The 25,172-nt window shown below is 48.3% G+C and overlaps 1 protein-coding gene across 4 annotated transcripts in view; it reads left to right on the top strand.

The window, feature by feature from the left end:
* txndc16 (thioredoxin domain containing 16) overlaps window positions 1-25,172 on the top strand; it is a 76,223-nt gene that overhangs the window by 388 nt on the left and 50,663 nt on the right. For all 4 annotated transcript variants that reach the window (XM_060933652.1, XM_060933653.1, XM_060933651.1 and 1 more), the window contains exons 2-8: window positions 1,872-1,954; window positions 2,626-2,699; window positions 2,975-3,049; window positions 3,128-3,249; window positions 3,448-3,538; window positions 23,261-23,417; window positions 23,514-23,680. In XM_060933652.1, the coding sequence (XP_060789635.1) occupies window positions 1,872-1,954; window positions 2,626-2,699; window positions 2,975-3,049; window positions 3,128-3,249; window positions 3,448-3,538; window positions 23,261-23,417; window positions 23,514-23,680 (769 nt within the window). The remainder of the gene's footprint in view (window positions 1-1,871; window positions 1,955-2,625; window positions 2,700-2,974; window positions 3,050-3,127; window positions 3,250-3,447; window positions 3,539-23,260; window positions 23,418-23,513; window positions 23,681-25,172) is intronic.

Below are 25,172 nucleotides of genomic sequence, written 5' to 3'. Positions count from 1 at the left end.
ATAACAATAGTCATTTCAAAAAATGTTTTACAGTACTGTGCAAAAGTCTTAGGCACATGTAAAGAAATGCTGTAGACCAAAAATGACTTTAAGATAATGAAATGAAAGGTTTAACATTATAAAAATACTATAAACAGCAGTAAGCCATAATAAATGAAACAAAGTCAATATTTGGTGTGAGACGACCCTTTGCTTTAAAAAAAAATAGTAGTCTCCGGTACAATGAGTGCAGTTTTATAAGGAAATGAGCTGTAGGTTTTACTGAGCATCTTGCAGAACCAGCCACAGTTCTTCTGGACACTTTGTCACACTTGCGTCTTGATTTTGCACCAAAACCCAGTAGCCTTCATTAGGTTTTCTTTTTTAATCTGAAAAGTTCTCTCTTATGTAATATGCTGTTCAGACACAAACGTTTTTTTTTTCTGTAACATTTAATTTTATGCTGGAAAATGAACGTTTGGACCCTAAAATGTTTTTGTACTGACTTGATAATGTAGAAGTCATAAAATAGAAATCTATAACAAAAAGTTTATATTTAAAAAAAGGGGTGCCTAAGACTTTTGCACAGTACAGTGTGTGTGTGTGTGTGTGTGTGTGTGTGTGTGTGTGTACATGTATATTTTATACATATATAATATACACACACAACAGGAAATGAAAAAGTGCAAGGTTTGGCATGGTGGTGGTAGCATCATATAAAAAAAATACACACTTTTAAGGCTGTAATGATTACAGATGAAATGATGCACATTTCCTTCACTGTATTTGTATTTACTACTAAATTCCTTTCAGACAGCTTTTTAAAAATTTTACATTACATTACAAATATTTAGCAGACGCTCTTATCCAGAGTGACGTACAACAAGACCCTGACAGCAGTGGGCAGCCTGAGGAGCAGTTGGGGTTTAGGTGCCTTGCTTAAAGGAACAGTCCACCGTACTTCCATAATGAAATATGCTCTTATCTGAATTGAGACGAGCTGCTCCGTACCTCTCCAAGCTTTGCGCGACCTCCCAGTCAGTCAGACGCAGTCAGACGCGCTGTCACTCCTGTTAGCAATGTAGCTAGGCTCAGCATGGCCAGTGGTATTTTTTGGGGCTGTAGTTAGATGCGACCAAACTCTTCCGCGTTTTTCCTGTTTACATAGGTTTATATGACCAGTGACATGAAACAAGTTCAGTTACACAAATTGAAACATAGCGATTTTCTATGCTATGGAAAGTCCGCACTATAATGACAGGCGTACTAACACCTTCTACGCGCTTCGGCAGCGCATTGATATCTGAGCTCCGTATCAATGCACTGCTGAAGCGCGCAGAAGGTGTTAGTACGCCTGTCATTATAGTGCGGACTTTCCATAGCATAGAAAATCGCTACGTTTCAATTTGTGTAACTGAACTTGTTTCATATCACTGGTCATATAAACCTATGTAAACAGGAAAAACGCGGAAGAGTTTGGTCGCATCTAACTACAGCCCCAAAAAATACCATTGGCCATGCTGAGCCTAGCTACATTGCTAACAGGAGTGACAGCGCGTCTGACTGCGTCTGACTGACTGGGAGGTCGCGCAAAGCTCGGAGAGGTACGGAGCAGCTCGTCTCAATTCAGATAAGAGCATATTTCATTATGGAAGTACGGTGGACTGTTCCTTTAAGGGCACTTCAGCCATACCTATTGGTCCAGGGAATTGTACCAGTGACCTTTTGGTCCCAAAGCTGCTTCTCTAACCTTTAGGCCATGGCTTCCCCATGCTTTTGTATCATCCTGTCAGATTTGCATTGATTCTCGTTGCATCAGTCAGTCAGTAATGTCACTGTTTTTTCTTTTATGTCTGAATGTATTGAGCATGAGTTTTTCTGCTTATTTACAGCTGATCCTGCCATTCAGACGTTTATAGAGCAGTTAGAGACGTCCGCTGTGGCATTGGAGGACTACGGCATATTGGTGGCGATGGTCAGTTAAATCATGCTTTTATTCTTTACCATAATAATACTCATCTCTGATTGTCTGGGCTGTAGTTTATAGTCGACTGTATGTCTGCAGACTACAGAATTATAATTAAGAATGACATGAAAATGGATTACGATATGATGATATGTGGGGGCGGCATGGTGGTGTAGTGGTTAGCGCTGTCGCCTCACAGCAAGAAGGTCCAGGTTCGAGCCCTGTGGCCAGCGAGGGCCTTTCTGTGCGCAGTTTGCTTGTTCTCCCCGTGTCCGTGTGGGTTTCCTCTGGGTGCTCCGGTTTCCCCCACAGTCCAAAAACATGCAGGTTAGGTTAACTGGTGACTCTAAATTGACCGTAGGTGTGAATGGTTGTCTGTGTCTATGTGTCAGCCCTGTGATGACCTGGCGACTTGTCCAGGGTGTACCCTGCCTTTCGCCTGTAGTCAGCTGGGATAGGCTCCAGCTTGCCTGCGACCCTGTAGAACAGGATAAAGCGGCTAGAGATAATGAGATGATATATGGTATGAAAATTCCATGCCTTATGTAGAGTAGACTAAGGGAAGTGAAAAAGTTCAAGCATAATGTATTACTAAAGTGCTGCGTTAATTTCTACGCTCGAAAATGTATCTGAGATAATTCATGTATTATTTATTACCTGACCAATATGTGTCTCTTCAGGTAAACTGCTCCAAAGAAAATGTCGCAGATTACTGCACAGAGGAGGAAGTGACACGGAAAGCTTATTTATTCAGGTTTAAACTAATCCATATTATCACCAACACTCATTTCTAATAATTACATTACATGGCATTTAGCAGAATCATTTGTTTGCTTCTTTAATGTTGTTTAAAGTAAGGTACGCGTAGAGCTACCAGTTTAGCCTAGTGAACACTGCATGTCTCTATGTATGTAATAATAAGTAATTCACTTTAACTTTAAAAGGCACCAGAAACACAATTTGTTTATGGTTTCAGAAAATAACAGATTAAAGGAAAACTCCATCCTAATTACTTCTTTTTTTTCTCAGAGGTGCTGATGTCTTGAGAAGTTTCGAGACTGACACCATTTTTGACGTCAATGCTATCGTGTCTCATATGCTATTGTGAGTTGCCTTATTTATTAATTTGCAATGCTGTAATAATTCAGTCCATGACGCAGACCATTTGCTCTTTGTGTACAGCACAGTGCTCTTCAATGAGGTTCGCTACATTCACACACCAGCTGAGTTGGTCAGTGTTGAAAGAGTGGCGAAGGGGAAGACGGATATTGTGATGGGTCACATACCTGCACTCGGCCTTCCAGGTTCGATTCATGTGTATATTTCTTTGGCACATAGCATGCATTGAAAATTGTCTCCTGTGCATTTAATTTTTGCCCAAACTCTTCTTATGACTTTGAAAATCATTTAGGTCTTCGATATCTGTACATATTGTATTTATTTGTTTGAGATGCTAATGATGGGACAGCATAGTAAAGTAAATGTTAAATATTTCTGAGCAGAGCACAGGGCTTTAATGGAGACAGCATTTGTTTACGGAGGAAAGTACCAGTTTGTGCAGACCACTGGAGCACCTCTGCTCAAACACATGGGGTAAGTGTGAGCAGACTTACATTTACACGCATTCATTCAGAATATACAGCTCTGGAAAAAATTAAGAGACCACTTCAACTGTTTCGTAAATCAGGATCTTGATGTATGGCAGTCATTTCATTCCAGTGTCTGTGCTGGAATTCCAACACAAGCACACCTCATTTTACTTAATGAGGTACTGATTAGGTGATCACACCTAAACCAAATCTTAATTAACAAGGAAAAGTATAAAAACCACTACTGTGGTCATCACTATCCTCTTGCAGTAGGACCAGTTTGGATGGCAAAAACAGTGCTGGTAGTACCTTAAATTTAATTGGAATAAAAAATATAATAGCGGAGCTCGGCCCGTGCCCTGTGATGACCTGGCGACTTGTCCAGGGTGTACCCCACCTTTCGCCTGTAGTCAGCTGGGATAGGCTCCAGCTTGCCTGTGACCCTGTAGAACAGGATAAAGCGGCTAGAGATAATGAGATGAGATGAGCTCGGCCCGCGCGAGCGGAGCACCATACCTAAGAAAAAATGGTAAACCCATCGAGTCGATTTTTTGTGGTTTGTCTGTATGTGTACCACCACTCATACACACCACCTAGTGGTCAGTGTTAGTAATTACCTGTCATGCGCACCGCCTAGTGGCTAGTGTTAGTAATTACCTGTCATACACACCGCCTGGTGGTCAGCGTTAGTAATTACCAGTCATACACACTGCCTAGTGGCCAGTGTTAGTAATTACCAGTCATACACACCGCCTAGTGGCCAGTGTTAGTAATTACCAGTCATACACACCGCCGAGTGGTCAGCGTTAGTAATTACTAGTCATACACTTGGTTTCCAAGATGGTGGCGCGCGCACACGCAGCGGCTCCTCTCTGTCCCGACAGAACAGTGTTTTCGTGTTTTTTGTGTTTTAAAACAGTGTGTATCTGTTCGTCTTTGTCGCGTCCATTAGTCTCAAGGCGCACATACTCCCGTGAGTTTCTGCTCGACATTCGCAGAACTATATTCACAGATATAAATCCAGCGGACGCGGAAGTGCTATGCGGCTACGGTTTGCTCCGGAGGCCTGCTCAATCACTGACCCCCACTCCTGCATCCAGCCCGCAGTGGAAGCGCCACAGGCGGAACATGCGGAAACAGAAGAGAGGCAAATGCGGAGGTATCCGAGCTAGGCTAGCGGCTAGCCCTCACCAGTCAGCTATCCCTACCATCACTCTGGCCAACGTACGCTCTCTGGACAACAAGCTGGATTATGTCCGCCTGCTCCGCTCATCTTTTGAGTCTGTGAGTGAGTGCTGTGTCCTTGTGTTTGTGGAAACATGGCTTAATGACAGCGTCCCGGACTGTGCCATTCAGCTAGCCTGGCTAACATGCTACCGGTCAGACAGAGCGCTAGTCGAGGGGAGGGAAGACTCGCGGCAGAGGACTCTGTGTTTACATCAGTGATGCCTGGTGCCGTGATGCTGTTGTGGTCTGCAAACACTGCTCACCTCTGGTGGAGTTTATGATTATTAAGTGCCGGCCATTCTATCTGCCGAGGGAATTCACAGCCATATTGCTGGGAGCAATGTACATCCCTCCCGGCTCCAATAACAACAGGAGTGAAGCACTGAATGAACTCTATCAGCACATCAGTGAGCAGCAGACAGCCCACCCAGATGCTTTCCTCATCCTGGCTGGGGATTTCAATCATGGAAACCCCAAAAGCGTGTTTCCAAAACTCTATGGACATATCAACTTTCCTACACGTGGAAACAATACTCTGGACAATGTTTACACCATGCATAAAAATGCCTACAAATTCCTACTCCTTCCCCACCTTGGGGCCTCAGATCACTCCACGGTTATGCTAATGCCAGCATACAGGCAGCTGGTTAAAGTCACCAAACCAGCTACAAAACAGATACATGTGTGGCCAGAGGGGTCCTCAGAGGCACTCCAGGACTGTTTTTCCACCACTGACTGGAGCATGTTTAGACAGGCGACCACCTACAACAACTCCACAGATCTCCAGGAGTACATGGAGACCGTCACTGCCTACATGAGGAAGTGCATGGATGACGTTACAGTCACCAGAACCATCTCCATTCGGGCCAATCAGAAGCCATGGCTGACAGGGGACGTCTATAGGCTCCTGTGGGCTCGGGACGCCGCCTTCAGAGCTGGGGACGAGGTGGGCCTGAGGACAGCTAGGGCCAATCTGTCACGAGGCATCAGGGTGACCAAGAGACAGTATTCCAGGCACATTGCTGACCATTTCAACGACAGCAGAGACACCAGGAACCTGTGGTGGGGGATTCAGACCATCACAGTGACAACTCCACGTCTCAGCTGAATCAGTTGAATGACTTCTTCGCTCGCTCTGAGGCAGACAACAGCACCACGGCACAGAAGACCCCACCACCTCCCGGCGACCAGGTGTTGACGCTGTCCCCAGACAGCGTGAGGAGAGCTCTCAGGACGACAAATGCACGAAAAGCCCCGGGTCCTGATAACGTTCCTGGTCGTGTCCTGAGAGACTGTGCCGAGGAGCTCACAGATGTCTTTACAGACATCTTCAACATCTCGTTGAGCCGGGCTGTTGTCCCCATGTGCCTCAAAACCACCACCATCATCCCGGTCCCGAAGAAGCCGTCTCCCTCCTGCTTCAATGACTACCGCCCTGTTGCACTCACTCCCATCCTCATGAAGTGCTTCAAGCGGCTAGTCATGAGGCATATCAAGTCTGCCCTCCCCCCCTGCCCTGGATCCTTTCCAGTTTGCATATCAGGCCAACCGTTCGACCGATGACTCCATCTCCACTGCCCTCCACTCAGCCCTCACCCACCTGGAGACAAAAGACTCGTATGTCAGAATGCTGTTCATAGACTTTAGCTCAGCATTCAACACAATCATTCCTCAGCAGCTCATTCATAAATTGGACCAGCTGGGACTCAACACCTCCCTGTGCAACTGGCTGCTGGACTTCCTGACGGGGAGACCACAGACTGTCCGGATTGGCAGCAACTCCTCCAGCACCATCACACTGAACACGGGGGCCCCCCAAGGATGTGTGCTAAGCCCCCTCCTCTTCACTCTGCTGACCCACGACTGCACACCAACATCCAGCTCAAATCTCTTCATTAAGTTTGCGGATGACACGACTGTGGTGGGTCTCATCAACAATGGCGATGAGACAATCTACAGGAGTGAGGTGAGCCGCTTGGCCATGTGGTGCAAAGACAACAATCTCTGTCTGAACGTGGAGAAGATGAAGGAGATTGTTGTGGACTTCAGGAGAGAGCACAACCAGCATGCTCCACTATCTATCGACGGTGCTGCAGTGGAGAGGGTGAGCAGCACCAAGTTTCTGGGTGTGCACATCTCTGAAGACCTGTCCTGGAGCAACAACACCGCATCACTGGCCAAAAAAGCCCAACAGTGTCTGTACTTCCTCCGCAAACTGAGGAGAGCAAGAGCCCCGGCCCCCATCATGCACACTTTCTACTGAGGCACCATCGAGAACATTCTGACCAGCTGCATCACCGTGTGGTACGGCGCCTGCACCGTGTCCTGCTGCAAGTCTCTGCAGCGCATCGTGAGAGCAGCTGAGAGGATCATTGGTGTCTCTCTCCCTTCTCTAATGGATATTTATAACTCCCACCTCACCCGCAAAGCCATCAGGGTTGCAGGTGACCCCACCCACCCACCCACCCATCTCACAGCCTCTTCAGCCTGCTGCTGTCGGGGAGGAGACTGCGGAGTCTCCGGGCCAAAAACAGCAGGCTCAAGAACAGTTTCTTTCACCAGGCAGTCAGGAGGCTCAACTCCCTCCCTGTTCTGCCCCTCCTCCCACCTCTGCCCCCTGCCACAGATTCTGCTCGCACACCCCCCTTCAGCATCTGACATGTCATTCTCACAGTCCCCCCCCCCAACGCGCACGCGCGCGTGCACACACATACGTACATACATCTCATCGTTCATTAACACACTGAACTCAGGGACCGCACATCTCACTTTAGCTCGCTCATTTGCACTATTCCGCACTACCTCATCTTAACAGCTGCTAGTTTGTTTATACTGCTTATTTCATCTTATTTCATGTTTCATGTTTACTTGCTATACCTCAAGTGCCCTTGACTGGTTATTTGAACCAATTTATGTGTGTGTGTGTGTGTGTGTGTGTGTGTGTGTGTGTGTGTGTATATGAGTCTGTGCGTAGTTCTTATCTAGTGTTTACACTGTTTATATTGTCTGAGTGTTTAGTCTGTCTTGTTCTTATCTAGTGTTTATACTCTTTATACTGTTTATATTGTTTGAGTGTTTAGTCTATGTCTCGTTCCTATCTAGAGTGTTTATACTGTTTATATTGTTTTTTTCAATTATTCTATTTTTTATTTATTGCATTGCCTGTTTGCACCGTGGGTCAGAGAGGACTGATATTTCATCTGTACTGTATGTCGAGCATGTATAGCATATTTGACAATAAAGTTGACTTGACTTGACTTGATACCCACTGCCTAGTGGTTAGCGTTAGTAATTACCAGTCATACACACCGCCTAGGGGCGGCACGGCGGTGTAGTGGTTAGCGCTGTCGCCTCACAGCAAGAAGGTCCAGGTTCAAGCCCCGTGGCCGGCGAGGGCCTTTCTGTGCGGAGTTTGCATGTTCTCCCCATGTCCGCATGGATTTCCTCCAGGTGCTCCGGATTTCCTCCAAGGCTCCAGCTTGCCTGCGTCCCTGTAGAACAGGATAAAGCGGCTAGAGATAATGAGATGAGACACACCGCCTAGTGGCCAGTGCTAGCCAGTAAAGAAATACAGATAGTTGTTGACTTACGACCGATCGATTTTACGACCGTCTGGTTATGACTGGCAAATGTTTCCCAGCTGAGCTAGCTGAGTGTACGACAGTTTCCGCCCCAGCTCCCGGCAGCGCCTCTCGCCGCGTACGACAGTTTCCGCCCCAGCTTCCGGCAGCGCCTCTCGCCGCGTACAACAGTTTCCGCCCCAGCTCCAGGCACATGCACAGTCTCTCTCGCGCTCCCTCGTGCACTCGGTCATACAGTTTCCGCCCCAGCTCCAGGCACATGTGCAGTCTCTCTTGCGCTCCCTCACGCATGCCGTCATACAGTTTCTGCCCCAGCTCCTGGTTTATGAAACGAGCAAATGCTCCCGCCAGCCCGAGCGCTGCAACAGCTGATGACGTAGACGACCCACAGCCAAGCACCAGTGATGCCAGCGGTCACTAAATTTTGTATTTTGCTATGTTTTACATTTGTATTTTGGTATGTTTCAAACTAAAATGTTTTCTATTTTTCACACCTGTATTTCGTATTTTTTGTTTTGCACATCCCATCTCATCATCTCTAGCCGCTTTATCCTGTTCTACAGGGTCGCAGGCAAGCTGGAGCCTATCCCAGCTGACTACGGGCAAAAGGCGGGGTCCACCCTGGACAAGTCGCCAGGTCATCACAGGGCTGACACATAGACACAGACAACCATTCACACCTATGGTCAATTTAGAGTCACCAGTTAACCTAACTTGCATGTCTTTGGACTGTGGGGGAAACCGGAGCACCCAGAGGAAACCCACGCGGACACGGGGAGAACATGCAAACTCCGCACAGAAAGGCCCTCGCCGGCCACGGGGCTCGAACCCGGACCTTCTTGCTGTGAGGCGACAGCGCTAACCACTACACCACCGTGCCGCCCTGTTTTGCACATATTAAACGAATTGTATGCAGTGTAGTATGCAGTGTTTGACTTGTACCAAATAATGAGCCAAGGTAATGAAATAAGAAAATGTGATAAAATAAGACTTTAAGCTGATTACAATATCATTACACATCACAATATACTTACGTTCATTTAACATAGGCCGACTTACGACCAGATCAGTTTACGACCGGTCAGTCGTAACCAAACGCAGTCGTAAGTCGATGACTACCTGTAAAACAAAAGAGACTGGCTATGATATAAGAAAATTCTACAACCCAGAAACAGATGGGAGCTCCGCTTTTAGGCAGTGCCTAAATCTATATATTATTCATTATGCCAAAAGAATTACAACCCCAATTCCAAAAAAAGTTGGGACACTGTGTAAAAATTACAGTTTACATAAAACAGAATGAAAGAAAGCACAACTTTATTCATCACACACTTGTGAAATTCCTCTCTGCATTTAACCCGTCTGAAGCAGTGAACATGCACACACATACCCAGAGCAGTGGGCAGCCATGCTAACAGCTCCAGGGGGAGCAGTTGGGAGTTAGGTGACTCGCTCAAGAGCACCTCAGCCCAAGGCTGTCCCATATTAACCTAACCGCATGTCTTTGGACTGTGGGGGAAACCGGAGCACCCGGAGGAAACCCACACAGACAGGGGGAGAACATGCAAACTCCACACATAAAGGCCCCCGCCAGCCGCTGGGCTGGAACCCAGAACCTTCTTGCTGTGAGGCGACTGTGCTAAGCACTTATACCACCATGCTGCCCAAATGTGAACATTTGCAAATCATGGAAACCCAATATTACATTGAAAATAGTACAAAGACAACTGTGGCAACGGGTGCGTGGTCGAGCGTCGGCTCTGAACTGCGAGGAGTCAGGTTGAACCAGCAGGTAACATGTGATGAGGTGCACCTGTGTCAAATTACTGGCTGTCTATTAACCTGTGTCTCTGTGTGTCTTTTAGGCAGTCAGGAATGAGAGAGAGAGAGCTGTGACACCCTGTCATGTGTGTTTATTTGGTGAAGTGTCACTAAAAAGTGTATGAAAATAAAATAACTCACTTGTTCTGAAGCCTGCTTCCCGTTCCTCTGTTTCCCAAAGCTAGAAAGTTGTTACACTGGTGCCGAAACCCAGGACAGAGGAACGAACTCCGCCATGGGATCCAAACCAGTCCAAGAATTCCTCCAGCGCCAGCAGCATGCCCTTGTTGCGTTTTCCATCGACCTGGACGGGAGCCTCCAGGATCTGCTTGCAGCCCAGGCAGAGGATCAACAGGCGATTTTGAGCTGGGTCCAAGCTGCGGGTGCTCCAGCCAGTGTTCCTGCAGCCAGTGTGCCTGTCCAGCTGGTGAAGATGTGGCCACAGAATGACCCCAATGCCTTCATCGAGCTGTTTGAGCATGTCGCGGAGACAAGTTCCTGGCCAACCTCTCAGTGGGCGGCTCTTTTTCTGCCGCTACTATTGGGGGAGGCCCAGCTCACAGCTCGACAGCTCCTGGCATCCAGCATGCTGGAGTACCCCCACCTGAAGCGAGCCATCCTACAGCGGGTTGTACGTGGCCCAGAAGAGCAGCGCCAGCGCTTCCACATGCTGGCTTATGGCGAAGTGGGCCAGCTGTTCGTGTTCGCCCAACAGCTCTGGGATGCCTGCCAACAGTGGCTTCTCGCTGGTGAGTGTGACACTGTAGCCATCATCGAGCAAGTGACACTGGAGCAGTTCGTTGCTCAGATGCTGAGTGGGACGTCAGCGTGGCTCTGGTGTCACTGACCGATGTCGCTGAAGGAGGCGGTCCCACTGGCTGAGCATCATCTGACTGCATATCTGGAAGCAGGCTCTGTCTCTCTCTCTCAACCACTTTTTCGCTTTCTCCTTCTCCCTGTCTCTCTCTCCTCACCCTTCCCCTATCCCAGCCCCGTGGAAATGGGGGCCAACTCCACCAAAACCCACTCCCCACACCTATGTCTATCCCTGTGTTTCCACTCTCCCTTCTGTGTCTGTACCACCATTAACCCCCTCTCTCTCACCACAGATGAACTCCTCCATGCCTACCAGAACCACGAGTTAGCCTGTAAGTGCAGAGGGAAGGGGAATCAGCGCTTCCGCAAGGAGGCAGGGCTACTGGTTTGTGTCCCTGATGCACTTCAGGCTTCCCCTGACTGAGCGGGGGCGTACCGGATAACTGTGAGTATTCAAGGGGGTACACATCAGGCTTTGGTGGATTCAGGTTGTAATCAGTCCTCCATACATCAAAGCCTGACTCAATGCGGGGCACTGGGAAATGCACGTTTGGTGAAGGTTAAATGTGTGCACGGTGATGTACATAAATATCTGCTGATGCCCATCACTTTCTACTTCTGGGGAGAAAAGCATAGCGTAGAGACCGTGGTTAGTCTGAGTCTCTCTCACCCACTGATTGGCCAGGGTTTAAAACATTAATGAAACAAATAATAGTGGAGGAGTCCTGCAGTAGCACATCACAGGGGAATCCCGCTGCAATGTTGGCTAGGGAGGCAGTCTCAGGCACGCGTGCATCAGCTCCGTGTCATGATGACACAGAGAGTGGGGAGAGTCCTCCTCCCTCTCTGGGGAATCCCTTGGGGACTTCCCATTGGAGCAGGCGCGTGATGAGTCTCTGAGACACGCCTTTGACCAAGTGAAAGTAATTCATGGTCAAATCCTCCAGCCTAACGTTCCGCTTTCCGTATTTTTCTATTATTAAGGATAGGCTTTATAGAGTGACTCAGGACATTCAAACTAAAGAAAAGATGATACAGTTGCTGGTCCCAAAGAGCCGCAGGGAACTTTTATTCCATGCGGCTCATCATAATCCTATGGCTGGGCATTTGGGGCAGGATAAAACACTAAAGCGTCTCATGGCCCATTTCTATTGGCCAGGGATTTGCGCCGATGTCCGCAGGTGGTGTGTAGCTTGTCGCAAATGTCAGCTGGTAAATCCAGCAGCCACACCAAAAGCACCATTGCGCCCATTGCCACTGATTGAGATCCCCTTCAAAAGAATTGTTATGGATCTCATTGAGCCATTAGATCGATCTGCACACGGATATCACTTTGTATTAGTCATTGTGGATTATGCAACACGATAAAGCAGTGCCTCTCCGCAACATCTCAGCACGTAGTGTTGCAGAGGCACTCTTCCGCATTATCTCCCGAGTCCGGATTCTGAAGGAAATCCTGACCGATCAAGGCACTACGTTTATGTCACGCACGCTGCGCAAATTATACAAATTACCAGGGATTAAATCAATTCGTACTAGTGTTTATCATCTGCAAACGGACGGGCTGGTTGAACAATTTAATCAAATGCTTAAGAACATGATTCGTAAGTTCGTTCACGGGGATGCTAAAAATTGGGACAGATGGCTCAACCCTCTGTTTGCAGTGCGCGAGGTCACACAAGCCTCCACTAGGTTTTCCCCATTTGAATTGCTGTATGGGCGCAAGCCCCGTGGTGTCTTAGACATCATTAAACAAAATTGGGAGAAGGGGCCTTCTCAAAGTAAAAATGAAATTCAGTACATTCTTGACCTGAGAGCAAAACTCCATGCACTGGAGAATTTGCTACAGGCCGAAGAACGTCAAGCTTGCCTGTACAACAGAGGGGCACAGCTAAGGGAATTTGCACCAGGAGATAAAGTCCTCATTTTACTGCCCACCTCAAGCTCAAAATTACTCGCCAAGTGGCAAGGGCCCTTATGAGGTCACACGATGAATTGGGGAAGTTGACTACGAGGTCAAACGGCCAGATAGGGGCGACACGTCATTTACCACCTCAATCTCCTGAAACCGTGGAGAGAGGAGGTTCCTGTATCTCTGGCGACGGTAGTTCCAGAGAGGGTGGAGCTGGGACCGGAGGTAAGTCCAAAAAGTGTGGCCTGATTCACCCCAGTCCCCTGTGGAGACCACCTCACACCGTCCCAGAGAAAACAGGTAATGAGGTTGCAGGAGGAATTCTCCGATGTGTTCTTGCCCCCCCAGTCGCACTAACCTCACAGAACACCACAATCGGACTCCCTCAGGGGTGGTGGTGCGCAGCCGCCCGTATCGGCTCCCTGAACACAAGAAAAATGTGGTTCAGGATGAACTTCAGACTGCTTGTGATGGGTATAATTGAGGAGTTGCACAATGACTGGAGCAGCCCGGTGATCTTGGTTCCCTAGACCAACGGGTCGGTCTGGTTCTGTGTGGACTATAGAAAAGTCAATGCGGTGTCTAAATTTGACGCATATCTGATGCCCCACATTGATGAACTGCTCAATCAGTTAGGTGTGGCTCGCTTTTACTCAACACTGGATTTGACAAAGGGATATTGGCAGATCCCCTTGACTCCATTATCCCACGAAAAACTGTGTTTTCCACTCCATTTGGTTTACACCAATTTGTCACCCTTCCTTTCAGGTTGTTTGGGGCGCCTGCAACGTTTCAGCATCTCATGGACCAAATTCTCCGTCCCCACAATGCATATGCGGCCGTCTACTTAGATGATATAATCATTTATAGTAATGATTGGGAGGGACACAACATCTGAGGGCGGTTCTGAAATTGCTGAGGCGCGCTGGGCTCACAGCAAACCCAAAGAAGTGTGCAACTGGACAGGTGGAAGTACGGTATCTGGGCTTCCACTTGGGTCATGGGCAGGTGCATCCCCAAATTGATAAGACTGCAGCGATTGCGGCCTGCCTGAGACCTTAGACCAAAAAGGGGGTGAGGCAATTCCTGGGGCTGGCTGGCTATTATTAGACGGTTCATGGCTAACTTTTCAGACATCACCAGCCCGCTGACTGACCTCAGTAAAAAGGGGGCACCAGATCCGGTCCAGTGGACGGAGCTGTGCGAACAGGCTTTTGCTCAGGTAAAGGCAGTTTTGTGTGGGGGCCGGCTGTTGCATTCTCCTGACTTTTTTCTCCCTTTTGTTTTATAGACCGATGCGTCAGACAGAGGGCTGGGGGCCGTTTTGTCCCACGTGGTGGAGGGGGAGGAGCGTCCGGTGCTGTACATCAGCTGCAAGCTCTCCATGCAAGAGTCAAAGTACAGCACAATAGAAAAGGAGTGTCTGGCCATCAAGTGGGCAGTGTTGCCAGATTGGGCAGGTTTAGGTGCTTTTTGGCTGGTTTTGAACATATTTTGGGGTGGAAAACGTTAGCAATATCTGGCAACACTGCAAGTGGGCGGTCCTCACTCTCTGCTACTACCTGCTAGGACACTCATTCACCCTCTGTTCTGACCATGCCCCGTTCCAGTGGCTCCACTGCATGGAGGATGCCAATGCGCAGGTTACTCGTTGGTATCTGGCCCTTCAGCCCTTTAAATTCGAGGTGGTCCACAGGCCGGGGGTGCAGATGGTGGTGGCGGATTACCTCTCCCACCGGGGGGGAGTCAGCCACAGACCGGATGGCTCCCTGGCCTGAGTCGGACGGTGTGGGTATGTGGCAGCGGGGGTGTGGTCGAGCGTCGGCTGTGAATGGCGAGGAGGAAGGTTGAACCAGCAGGTAACGTGATGAGGTGTACCTGTGTCAAATTACTGGCTGTCTATTAACCTGTGTTTCTGTGTGTCTTTTAGGCAGTCAGGAATGAGAGAGAGAGAGAGAGAGAGAGCTGTGACACCCTGTCATGTGTGTTTGTTTGGTGACATGTTACTAAAAAGTGTACGAAAATAAAAGGACTCACTTGTTCTGAAGCCTGCTTCCCGTTCCTCTGTTTGCCTAAGCTAGAAAGTTCTTACAACAGCATATCAAATGTTGAAACTGAGAAATGTTATCCTCATCTCATTATCTCTAGCCACTTTATCCTGTTCTACAGGGTCACAGGCAAGCTGGAGCCTATCCCAGCTGACTACAGGCAAAAGGTGGGGTACACCCTGGACAAGTTGCCAGGTCATCACAGGGCTGACACATAAACACAGACAACCATTCACACCTACAGTCAATTTAGAGTCATCAGTTAACCTAACCTGCTTGTCTTTGGGGGAAACCGGAGCAAACCCACACAGACAACATGCAAATTCTGCACAGAAAGGCCCTCGCCGGCCATGGGGCTCGAACCCGGACCTTCTTGCTGTGAGGCAACAGCACTAACCACTACACCACCGTGCCACCTGAGAAATGTTATTGTTTTTTGAAAAATATATGCTCATTTTGAATTTGATGTCAGCAACATGTTTAAAAAATAAAGTTGAGACAGGGGCATGGTTACCATTGTGTTGCATCACCTCTACTTTTAACAACACACTGTAAACATTTGGGAACTGAGGAGACCAATTGCTGTGGTTTTGAAAGAGAACTGTTGTCCCATTGGCGGCATGGTGGTGTAGTGGTTAGCGCTGTCGCCTCACAGCAAGAAGGTACGGGTTCGAGCCCTGTGGCCAGCGAGGGCCTTTCTGTGTGGAGTTTGCATGTTGTCTGCGTGGGTTTCCTCTGCATGCTCTGGTTTCCCCCACAGTCCAGAGACATGCAGATTAGATTAACTGGTGACTCTAAATTGACTGTGAGTGTGAATGGTTGTCTATGTGTCAGCCCTGTGATGACCTGGTGACTTGTCCAGGGTGTACCCTAGCCTGGGCCCGCTCATCCTAAGCGTGACGCAACACGAGGGCCTGTTGCGAGACTAGTCTGGCCAGGCAAGCTATCTACAGCTCTTCCAAGCTCCCGAAAAATCGGGAACCAATCAATTTTGAGCATCTCCAATGGCCCTGGGTAGAGGCGTGTTCAAGGCACTGACGTAGTAGAACTGCGACTGGAAGCCATAGATTGTTTACAGAATCTATGCCGGAAGCGCTTCATTCATGCTTCCACATCTATTATGCATAGATGCTGTATTGAAAGCATTCACCGGGAAGTTCTCATTGAAAACGGAGCAAAAAGCAGCCCTGGAGGTATTTATTGAAAGGAAGGACGTTTTCGCCTTGCTCCCGACCGGCTTCGGTAAGAGTTTAATCTACCAGTTAGCCCCGTCGCGTCGCATACGTCAGAGGAAAGAGTGACGTGATTGGTTTAAGCTTCGTCACAGCCTTTTCTGGCTTCGACCAGTAGCAAACTGAGGCATTTCAGGGAGGCGGGTCAACCACGGGCTCTGGGAAACGGTTGGGCTTAATATCTTGGCCAGACCAATAGCTCGGAGAGCTTTGAAGTCGCGTTAGCCAGACTAGGTGTACCCTGCCTTTTACCTGTAGTCAGCTGGGATAGGCTCCAGCTTGCCTGTGACCCTGTAGAACAAGATAAAGTAGCTAGAGATGATGAGATGAGATGAAAATAAAATTTCTCAGTTTGTACATTTGATATGTTGTCTTTGTACTATTTTCAATGAAATATAGGGTTTCCATGATTTGGAAATCTTCACATTCTGTTTTTATTTATGTTTTACACAGTGTCCCACCTTTTTTGAAATTGGGGCTGTAAAAAGAAAAGTTTTGAGTGAGGAAAAGAAGGGTTCTGGCTTTATTGGCAGAGGGATACAGTGAGTGTTAGGTTGCTTTCATCCTCAAAGTTTCAAAGATGGCAGTTCAGAAGAACAAGGTCAAGCAGCATACACTGTGGACGACAAAGTTACAGACTGGCAGAGGGTGAAAACAAATGTTATTAGTTTATGGAATAAAACAAACATGTTCATATTCCCCAAACACATACCTGTAGATAATAAAACCAGAGAAACTGATAATTTTTTCCAGAGCTGAGGTAGGTTTCCCAATAACGTTGTACTTTAGTGCTAAAGAGCGAGTTTAAGCAATGAGGTCTCTGTACATGGTTTTCCCAAACTCACTTGTAAGAAGGAGTCTTAAGCGCAGCATTACAAAGAGTGTCTGTGCAGTGCGTGTCCTCAATATAGGCATTAGTAGTTGCTAAAGGCATTCATACTGTCGTTATTAATCCAGCCAATGAGGTCACATGGTTTTAGTTTTTAACCAAATATGAAGGAAATATAAAGTGTTAAAATGTGTTAATATATTGGATCATCATTAAGCATTACATATATGTAGGAATGAGAGCGGGTGGGTGGAGCACAGAAGTACAGCAGGCCAGAACTGAGTTCCAAAAACTCTTTAGTTGCACTTTTCAGTGACTACTTTTCACTCTCCCAGCCACGCACGCACGCGCACACACACACACACACACACACACACACACAAGTTGTCTGGTTGGGGAGAGAGCTCCCTTCCTCTGCTCTCTCTCTCTCTCCTTTTATAGGGCGCGGTCACTGGGGAAGACACACAAACACAGGTTAACTACCATCAGGTGTAGTGATTCTGCCACTTACCTTCCCTGACTCCTCCCTCCGTTCACAGATCGATGCTTGACCACGCCTCCGCTGCCACATACCCCCACCGCCTGACTCAGGCCGGGGAGCCGTCTGGCCTGCAGCCGACTCCCCCCCCGACGGGAGAGGAAATCTGCCACGACAATCTGCGCCCCTGGCCTGTGGATCACCTTGAACTTAAACGGCTGGAGTGCCAGATACCAACAGGTGATCCGCACGTTGGCATCCTTCATGTGGTGGAGCCACTGGAAGGGCGCATGGTCCAAACAGAGGGTGAAAGGGCTTCCCAGTAGGTAGTAGTGAAGGGTGAGGACCGCCCACTTGATGGCCAGGCACTCCTTTTCTATAGTGCTGTAGCAGCCCTCATGCACCGACAGCTTCCTGCTGATGTACAGCACTGGGCGATCCTCCCCCTCCACCTCCTGGGACAGAACAGCCCCCAGCCCCCTGTCTGACGCGTCCGTCTGCAAAACAAAGGGGAGAGCGAAGTCAGGGGAGTGTAACAGTGGCCCCCCCACACAGTGCAGCCTTTACCTCAGAGAAAGCCCGTTGGCATTGCTCCGTCCACTGGACCGGATCTGGTGCCCCCTGTTTAGTGAGATCAGTCAGTGGGCTGGTGATATCCGAATAATTAGGTATAAACCTACAATAGTAGCCAGCCAGCTCCAGGAACTGTCTCACCCCCTTTTTGGACTTGGGCCTTGGGCAGGCCACAATCGCTGCTGTCTTATTAATTTGGGGACGCACCTGCCCATTGCCCAAGTGGAAGCCCAGATACCGTACTTCCACCCGCCCAATCGCACGCTTCTTTGGGTTGGCTGTGAGACCCGCTCGCCTCAGCGACCTAAGGACGGCCCTCAGGTGTTGACTGGCCGCAGCACTTACATTACTATAGATTATAATATCATCCAGGTATGCGGCCGCATAGGTGGCGTGGGGGCGGAGGACCCTATCCATAAGCCGCTGGAATGTAGCGGGTGCCCCAAACAGCCCAAAAGGAACTGTGACAAACTGGTGTAAGCCAAATGGTGTGGAAAAGGCTGTTTTTTCTCGGGATAATGGAATCAAGGGGATCTGCCAATATCCCTTTGTCAAATCCAGTGTCGAATAAAAACGAGCCGTGCCTAGTCGATCAAGCAACTCGTCAATACAAGGCATTGGGTACGCATCGAATTTAGACACCGCGTTGACTTTTCTATAGTCCACACAGAACCGGACCGACCCATCGGCCTTGGGAACCAAGACCACCGGGCTGCTCCAGTCACAGTGGGACTCCTTGACGATGCCCATGTCGAGCATGGCCTCGAGTTCTTCCCGAACCATCTTTTTCTTGTGTTCGGGCAGCCTGTAAGGGCGGCTGCGCACTACCACCCCCGGGGGCATCTCAATGTGGTGTTCTATAAGGCGGGTGCGGCCGGGCAGGGGAGAAAACGTCCCAAAATTCGTCTTGCAACTGGGCAACCTCCGTGAGTTGGGTCAAGGAGAGGTGGTCTCCACAGGGGACCGGAGTGGTAAGCGATGCCAATGTTCCCCTTTGAACCTCCAGCCCCAGCTCCGCCTTCTCTGGAACCAACGATACCAACGCCACAGGGACCTCCTCGTTCCAGAGTTTTAACGGGTGGTAAATCTGTAACGCCCCACCCTTGTCCATTCGCTTCACCTCATAATCGACATCCCCGACTCGCCGTGTGACCTCAAAGGGTCCTTGCCACTTGGCAATCAATTTGGAGCTCAACGTGGGCAACAGCACGAGCACTTTATCTCCCGGTGCGAACTCCCTAAGGTGCGTGCCCCTGTCATACAGGCAGATTTGCCGTTCTTGGGCCTGCCGCAAATTCTCCTGGGTTAGGTGTGCGAGTGTGTGGTTTTGCGCGCAGGTCAATAACGTATTAAATTTCATTTTTGCTTGTTGAAGGTCCCTCCTCCCAATTTTCCCACAGCACATCTAGGATGCCATGCAGCTTACGCCCATATAATAATTCGAACGGGGAGAACCCCGTGGAGGCTTGTGGGACCTCTTGCACTGCGAATAGCAGGGGCTCGAGCCATTTATCCCAGTTATGTGCGTCCTCGCTTACAAATTTTTTAATTATGGTTTTGAGGGTGTGATTAAACCGTTCGACTAAGCCGTCCATTTGTGGGTGATAAACGCTGGTATGGATCGGCTTAATTCCCAGTAACCCATACAGTTCGCGCAGTCTGCGTGACATAAACGTAGTGCCTTGATCAGTCAGAATCTCTTTGGGGATTCCAACTCGGGAGATGACGTGGAAGAGTGCTTCCGCAATACTACGTGCTGAGATATTGCAAAGCGGCACTGCTTCCCGATATCGCGTTGCATAATCCACCAGAACTAAAATAAAGCGATATGCTCATGTTGACTGCTCTAATGGCCTGACGAGATCCATCCCAATTCTTTCGAACGGTGTCTCAATTAATGGCAGAGGGCGCAAAGGCGCTTTTGGAATGGCCACTGGATTTACTAACTGGCATTCGCGGCACACCGTACACCACCTACGGACATCACCGTGAATCCCTGGCCAATAGAACCAGGCCATTATTCGGGCTAGTGTCTTATCCTGCCCCAAGTGTCCAGCCATGGGATTAAAGTGAGCCGCCTGGAATACCAATTCCTGGTGGCTCTTTGGGATCAAAAGCTGTGTTATCAGCTCCTTAGTCTGAGTGTCCTGAGTCACTTGGTATAATCTATACTTCATAATGGAAAAATAGGGGAAGGACGGGGTGGTGTTTGGCTGGAGCGTTTGACCATTGATTACTCTCACTTAGTCAAACGCATGCCGCAGAGCCTTGTCTCACGACTGCTTTAACGGGAAATCCGCGAGGGATTCCCCGAGAGAGGGAGGAGGAGCCTGCTGCTCCTCACTCTGACGTGGTGATGATGTAGACAGCTCTGTGACAGCTGCTCCCGCCAACGCCACGCTGGGACCTCCCCCTGCTGAACTATGGCAGGCCCCACTCTTCACTAAATGAGTCATTAATTCCCGAAATCCCAGCCAATCAGTCCCCAAAATTATCGAGTGGGTAAGGCGAGGATTAACCACCGCCTTTACACTAAATTTCTCCCCTCGAAATAGAATGTGGACCAACACTAAAGGGTAGTTGTGAACATCCCCGTGCACACACAACACCACCTATTGTGCTCTCCCCAATGCCTCATCTTGCACCAGGCTTGGGTGAATTGAGGTCTGATTTACAGCCGGAGTCCACCAAAGCCTGATACGTATCCCCTTGGATACTCACCGGTATGCGATACGCTCCGGCCCGATTGAGGGCGGTCCCTGGTGCGTCGGGGATCTGGACCACCGTGCCCACCTCCATTGCCGAGCACTGATGCTGGAGGTGCCCCGGCTCCCCGCAGCGCCAGCAAACCAGCCCGGGCTCTCTCTCTGCACCGGCGTTCTGGAGCTCACTCACCTGAGGGGGGGGTAGACAGACACGGAAGTGGGAACTGGGAGGGCACCGCGGGTGCGGCGGACTGGCTGGGGTGGAGCCGGCCCCCCCCTCCGCGGTGGGGGAACGGGGCAAGGACAAGGAACAGAAGGGGAGGGGGGGAGAGAGAGAGAGGGGAGGAGGGGAGACATGCTGTCCTGCCGTCGGAACAGCCGCCAAATGGTCCTCCGCCAGCTCGATGGCCTGATCCAGCGATGCCAGGTGATGGCACTGGACCCACTCCGCGGTTCCTTCACGAAGTCGGGCGATGAACTGTTCCACTACCACCAGATCGACGATTCCCTCGGCATCATGGTTGTCAGCCCTCAGCCACCGCTGGCAGGCGTCCCGGAGTTGCTGGCTAAACGCGAACGGCCGGCCGACCTCCTCTAGGCGCAGAGCGCGGAAGCGCTGTCATTGTTGTTCCAGGGTGCACCCCACACGTTGGAGGACGGCCCGGCGGAGGTCTGCGTAGACCAGCCGGCTGTCGGTGGGGAGCTGTAGCGCGGCCAACTGCGCCTCACCCGTTAGCAGGGGGAGGAGGTGCGCCACGCGCTGTTCCACCGGCCAGCCCCAGGCCTCTGCTTCCTGCTCAAAGGGCGCGAGGAAGGCCTCGGGGTCATCGTGCGGGCCCATCTTCGTTAGGGTGAGGTAGGGAGGGCCCACGGCGGTGGAAGTGGTGGACCCCGCTGACACGAGGAGGTGCCGGAACGCCTGACGATCTTCCTGCTGCGCCAGCACCAGGGCCTCGAACCTTTGCTCCTGCTCCTTCCAGAGGGTGACCAGCGCCTGGTGCTAGCTCTGTTGGGCCATGGCGAGGGCATGGATCAGGTCCTTGAAGGGGGAGGACTCCATGGGGCTGTTCTCCTCTGTGCTCCGATCCCGGGTTTCGGCACCACTGTAGGAATGAGAGCGGGTGGGTGGAGCACAGAAGTACAGCAGGCCAGAACTGAGTTCCAAAAACTCTTTATTTGCACTTTTCAGTGACTACTTTTCACTCTCCCAGCCACACATGCACGCACACACACAAGTCATCTGGTTGGGGAGAGAGCTCCCTTCTTCTGCCCTCTCTCTCCTTTCATAGGGCGCGGTCACTGGGGAAGACAGACAAACACAGGTTAACTACCATCAGGTGTAGTGATTCTGCCACTTACCTTCCCTGACTCCGCCCTCCGTTCACAGACCACCGCTTGACCATGCCCCCACTGCCACAATATATAATGTGGTAATTGATAATGGAAGCTATTTTACATTGTTGGGCAATAACATTTTTTATTCCAAGTGTTTTTATTTTTAATTAAATGAACAAATGTTCACACAAAAGATTGAGCAAATAATAAGCTAAATAATTCAGTAAATGTTTTCCCTTATATAATACACACACGCGCATGCACACAATGTAACAGGTACAGAAATGTCTCATTTATACCACTAAATGAGATAATCTCTTGCCTAATGGAGTTAAGTTTGATTAAAATGTGGCGATATCAATGTGACATTACGTAATTCCATAACATATTAAACCATACGTAATTCCATAACATATTAAAATAGTTATAATGTTTTTTTGTATATTTATTTAACAATAACGATGCACTTGCAATGTACAAGAAAAATAATTGAACACTGGCAGCAGATTCAACACCAGTTTCCACTTGTTGACTGTGAGAGTCCCTTGGAGGTGCAGCACATTCTGTGTATTCAGCTGTGAGGAGACACTCTTGGTTTTGAAAGAGTGATCCAGGTCCATTGTAAATTAAGAGTGAACTAAAGGACTACTTTGGCTATGACATTCTTTTGGAAAACCACGTTAGCTTAATGATGGATCTTAAGAGCATCTTTAACTGCCTCTTAGCCTTAAGAGGCTTTCAGTAAACCCACCCCAGTACATATATTCTAACAGCCTACAAGTGAGCAAGACAAAGCTTTACACTATTAAAACAGCCAACACTTATGTTATTAAAGTAATTAAAAAAGTTTTAGTAATAAATTGTTTGAGTAATAAAAATTTTTGAAGCTTAAACAGATAAAAAGATAGATAACCCCCTAAATTGACATGTTAGATGGCTCCAGAGTTTGCTAGAGAACATATCTAAACAGAACATCATGAAAACCAACAAGCTATCAAACCAATGATAATTCTCAGCATGCTACCACCGCCATGCTTCATGGTGGGAATGGTGTTTACCCAGTCACTGACTTATAAATTCTAGAAATAAATATGTATACCTAAACATTTAAATATACATACTGTAGTTATACTTATAAATAAATAAGAAGAAAGCTGTTCTTATTGCAGGATTGCTGATGCATCCTCTGTCCAGGCACGTCTCTGGTTCCTCCACTGCGCCAGTTTGTCTCAGTCATCTGAACCGTGTCCACACACACTCATGAGAAAGCCACTGAGCACCATCAACATACACACCTTCCTTCAGCTGATGGAGGCACCGGTCCTGGTGAGAGGAACCTGAATTTCTCTCTGTCAAACACAACCACTGAAGTTTTAATCATATTTTTAGAAAACTTTAAAATTCATGTCTTGTTGATGACAGATGGAGGCAGACGTAGATCCTGATGACGTGGTTGTGATCTATAATTACCTGAACGTCCCTGTCCTATTCCTGTTCGCTCAGACCGAGACACTGCACATGGATCGAAACACGGCTGAGACTTTGGCCTGGAGGCTACGAGGAGAAATTGGCCTTGTCCTAATCCACAGGTGTCCTAATCCTGACATGTGATGCCTTTAAAAGTGATGTCTCGATAAAACTAATTAGCATTAATTCCAGTAGTTAAAATAAATTGCCTAGGCAGCAAGCCAAATTCTAGCTCATGGTATCATGGTTATTTGCATGATAATTTATTCTGGATTTAATGAATTAGCATTAATTAGAAAATTTGTTTTCAGGCAAAACTATGCAACTGCTTCAAAATGAAAAGCATGAACACTTTTTTTTAGATAAGTGCTTTCAAAAATTTACTTTTCACATGAAAACATGAAGTACAGTAATTTCATAAGTTCAAAACATTTACTTTTTAATACTTAACTGCATTTAAAAGTAGCAACTTTTTCTTACTTTCACTTAAGTACATTTTTGGCTGAATATTTTTCATTTTAATTTGAGTAAGATTTTGACACATTATATACTAGTGCATCTCAAAATATTGGAATATTGTGAAAAAGTTATCTTATTTCCATAATTTAATAAGGAAAGAAATAACTGGACTGTTGCTCAGTAGACTTGATAAAACACAGTGGACCAACACCAGCAGATGACATGGCACCCCAAATCATCACAGACTGCAGAAACGTCACACTGGACTTCAAACACCTTGGATTCTGTGCCTCTCCACTCTTCCTCCAGACTTTAGGACCTTGATTTCCAAATGAAATGCAAAATTTACTTTCATCTGAAAAGAGGACTTTGGACCACTGAGCAACAGTCCAGTTCTTTCTCTCCTTAGCCCAGGTAAGACGCTTCTGATGTTGTCTTTGGTTCTGGAGTGGCTTGATATTAGGAATGTGACAGTTGTAGCCCCTTTCCTCATCTCCTCTAGCCACTTTATCCTGTTACAGGGTCACAGGCAAGCTGGAGCCGATCCCAGCTGACTACAGGTGAAAGGCAGGGTACACCCTGGACAAGTCGCCAGGTCATCACAGGGCTGACTCATAGACACAGACAATCATTCACACCTACAGTCAATTTAGAGTCACCAGTTAACCTAACCTGCATGTCTTTGGAGGAAACCCACACAGACAACATGCAAACTCCGCACAGAAAGGTCCTTGCCAGCCACGGGGCTCAAACCCAGACCTTCTTGCTGTGAGGCAACAGCGCTAACCACTACACCACCTAGCCCCTTTCCTGAAGTTCTTGAATCGACTTTTCTTGACAATCCTTTCAGGGCTGTGATCACCCCTGTTGCTTGTGCACCTTTTCCAGCCAGCCTTTTCAGCAATGACCTTCTGTGGCTTACCCTGCTTGTGGAGGGTGTCAATGGTCATCTTCTGGACAACTGTCAAGTCAGCAGTCTTCCCCATGGCAGTGGTTGTGTGTACTGAACTAGACAGAGAGATACATGCTATTTATGCTGTTTTGCTCAAACTCGAAATGAAATAGTCTAATAATTTGAGAGACTACATTTCTGATTTTCATGAGCTTATGAGCCATAATCATCAAAATTAAAATAGAAAAGCCTTGAAATATTTC

This window comes from Neoarius graeffei, chromosome 11, assembly GCF_027579695.1.
Source record: "Neoarius graeffei isolate fNeoGra1 chromosome 11, fNeoGra1.pri, whole genome shotgun sequence".
Taxonomy (NCBI): Eukaryota; Metazoa; Chordata; class Actinopteri; order Siluriformes; family Ariidae; genus Neoarius; species Neoarius graeffei.
The sequence above is the reverse complement of the archived record's forward strand: the minus strand, read 5'-3'. Positions and strand labels throughout refer to the sequence as shown.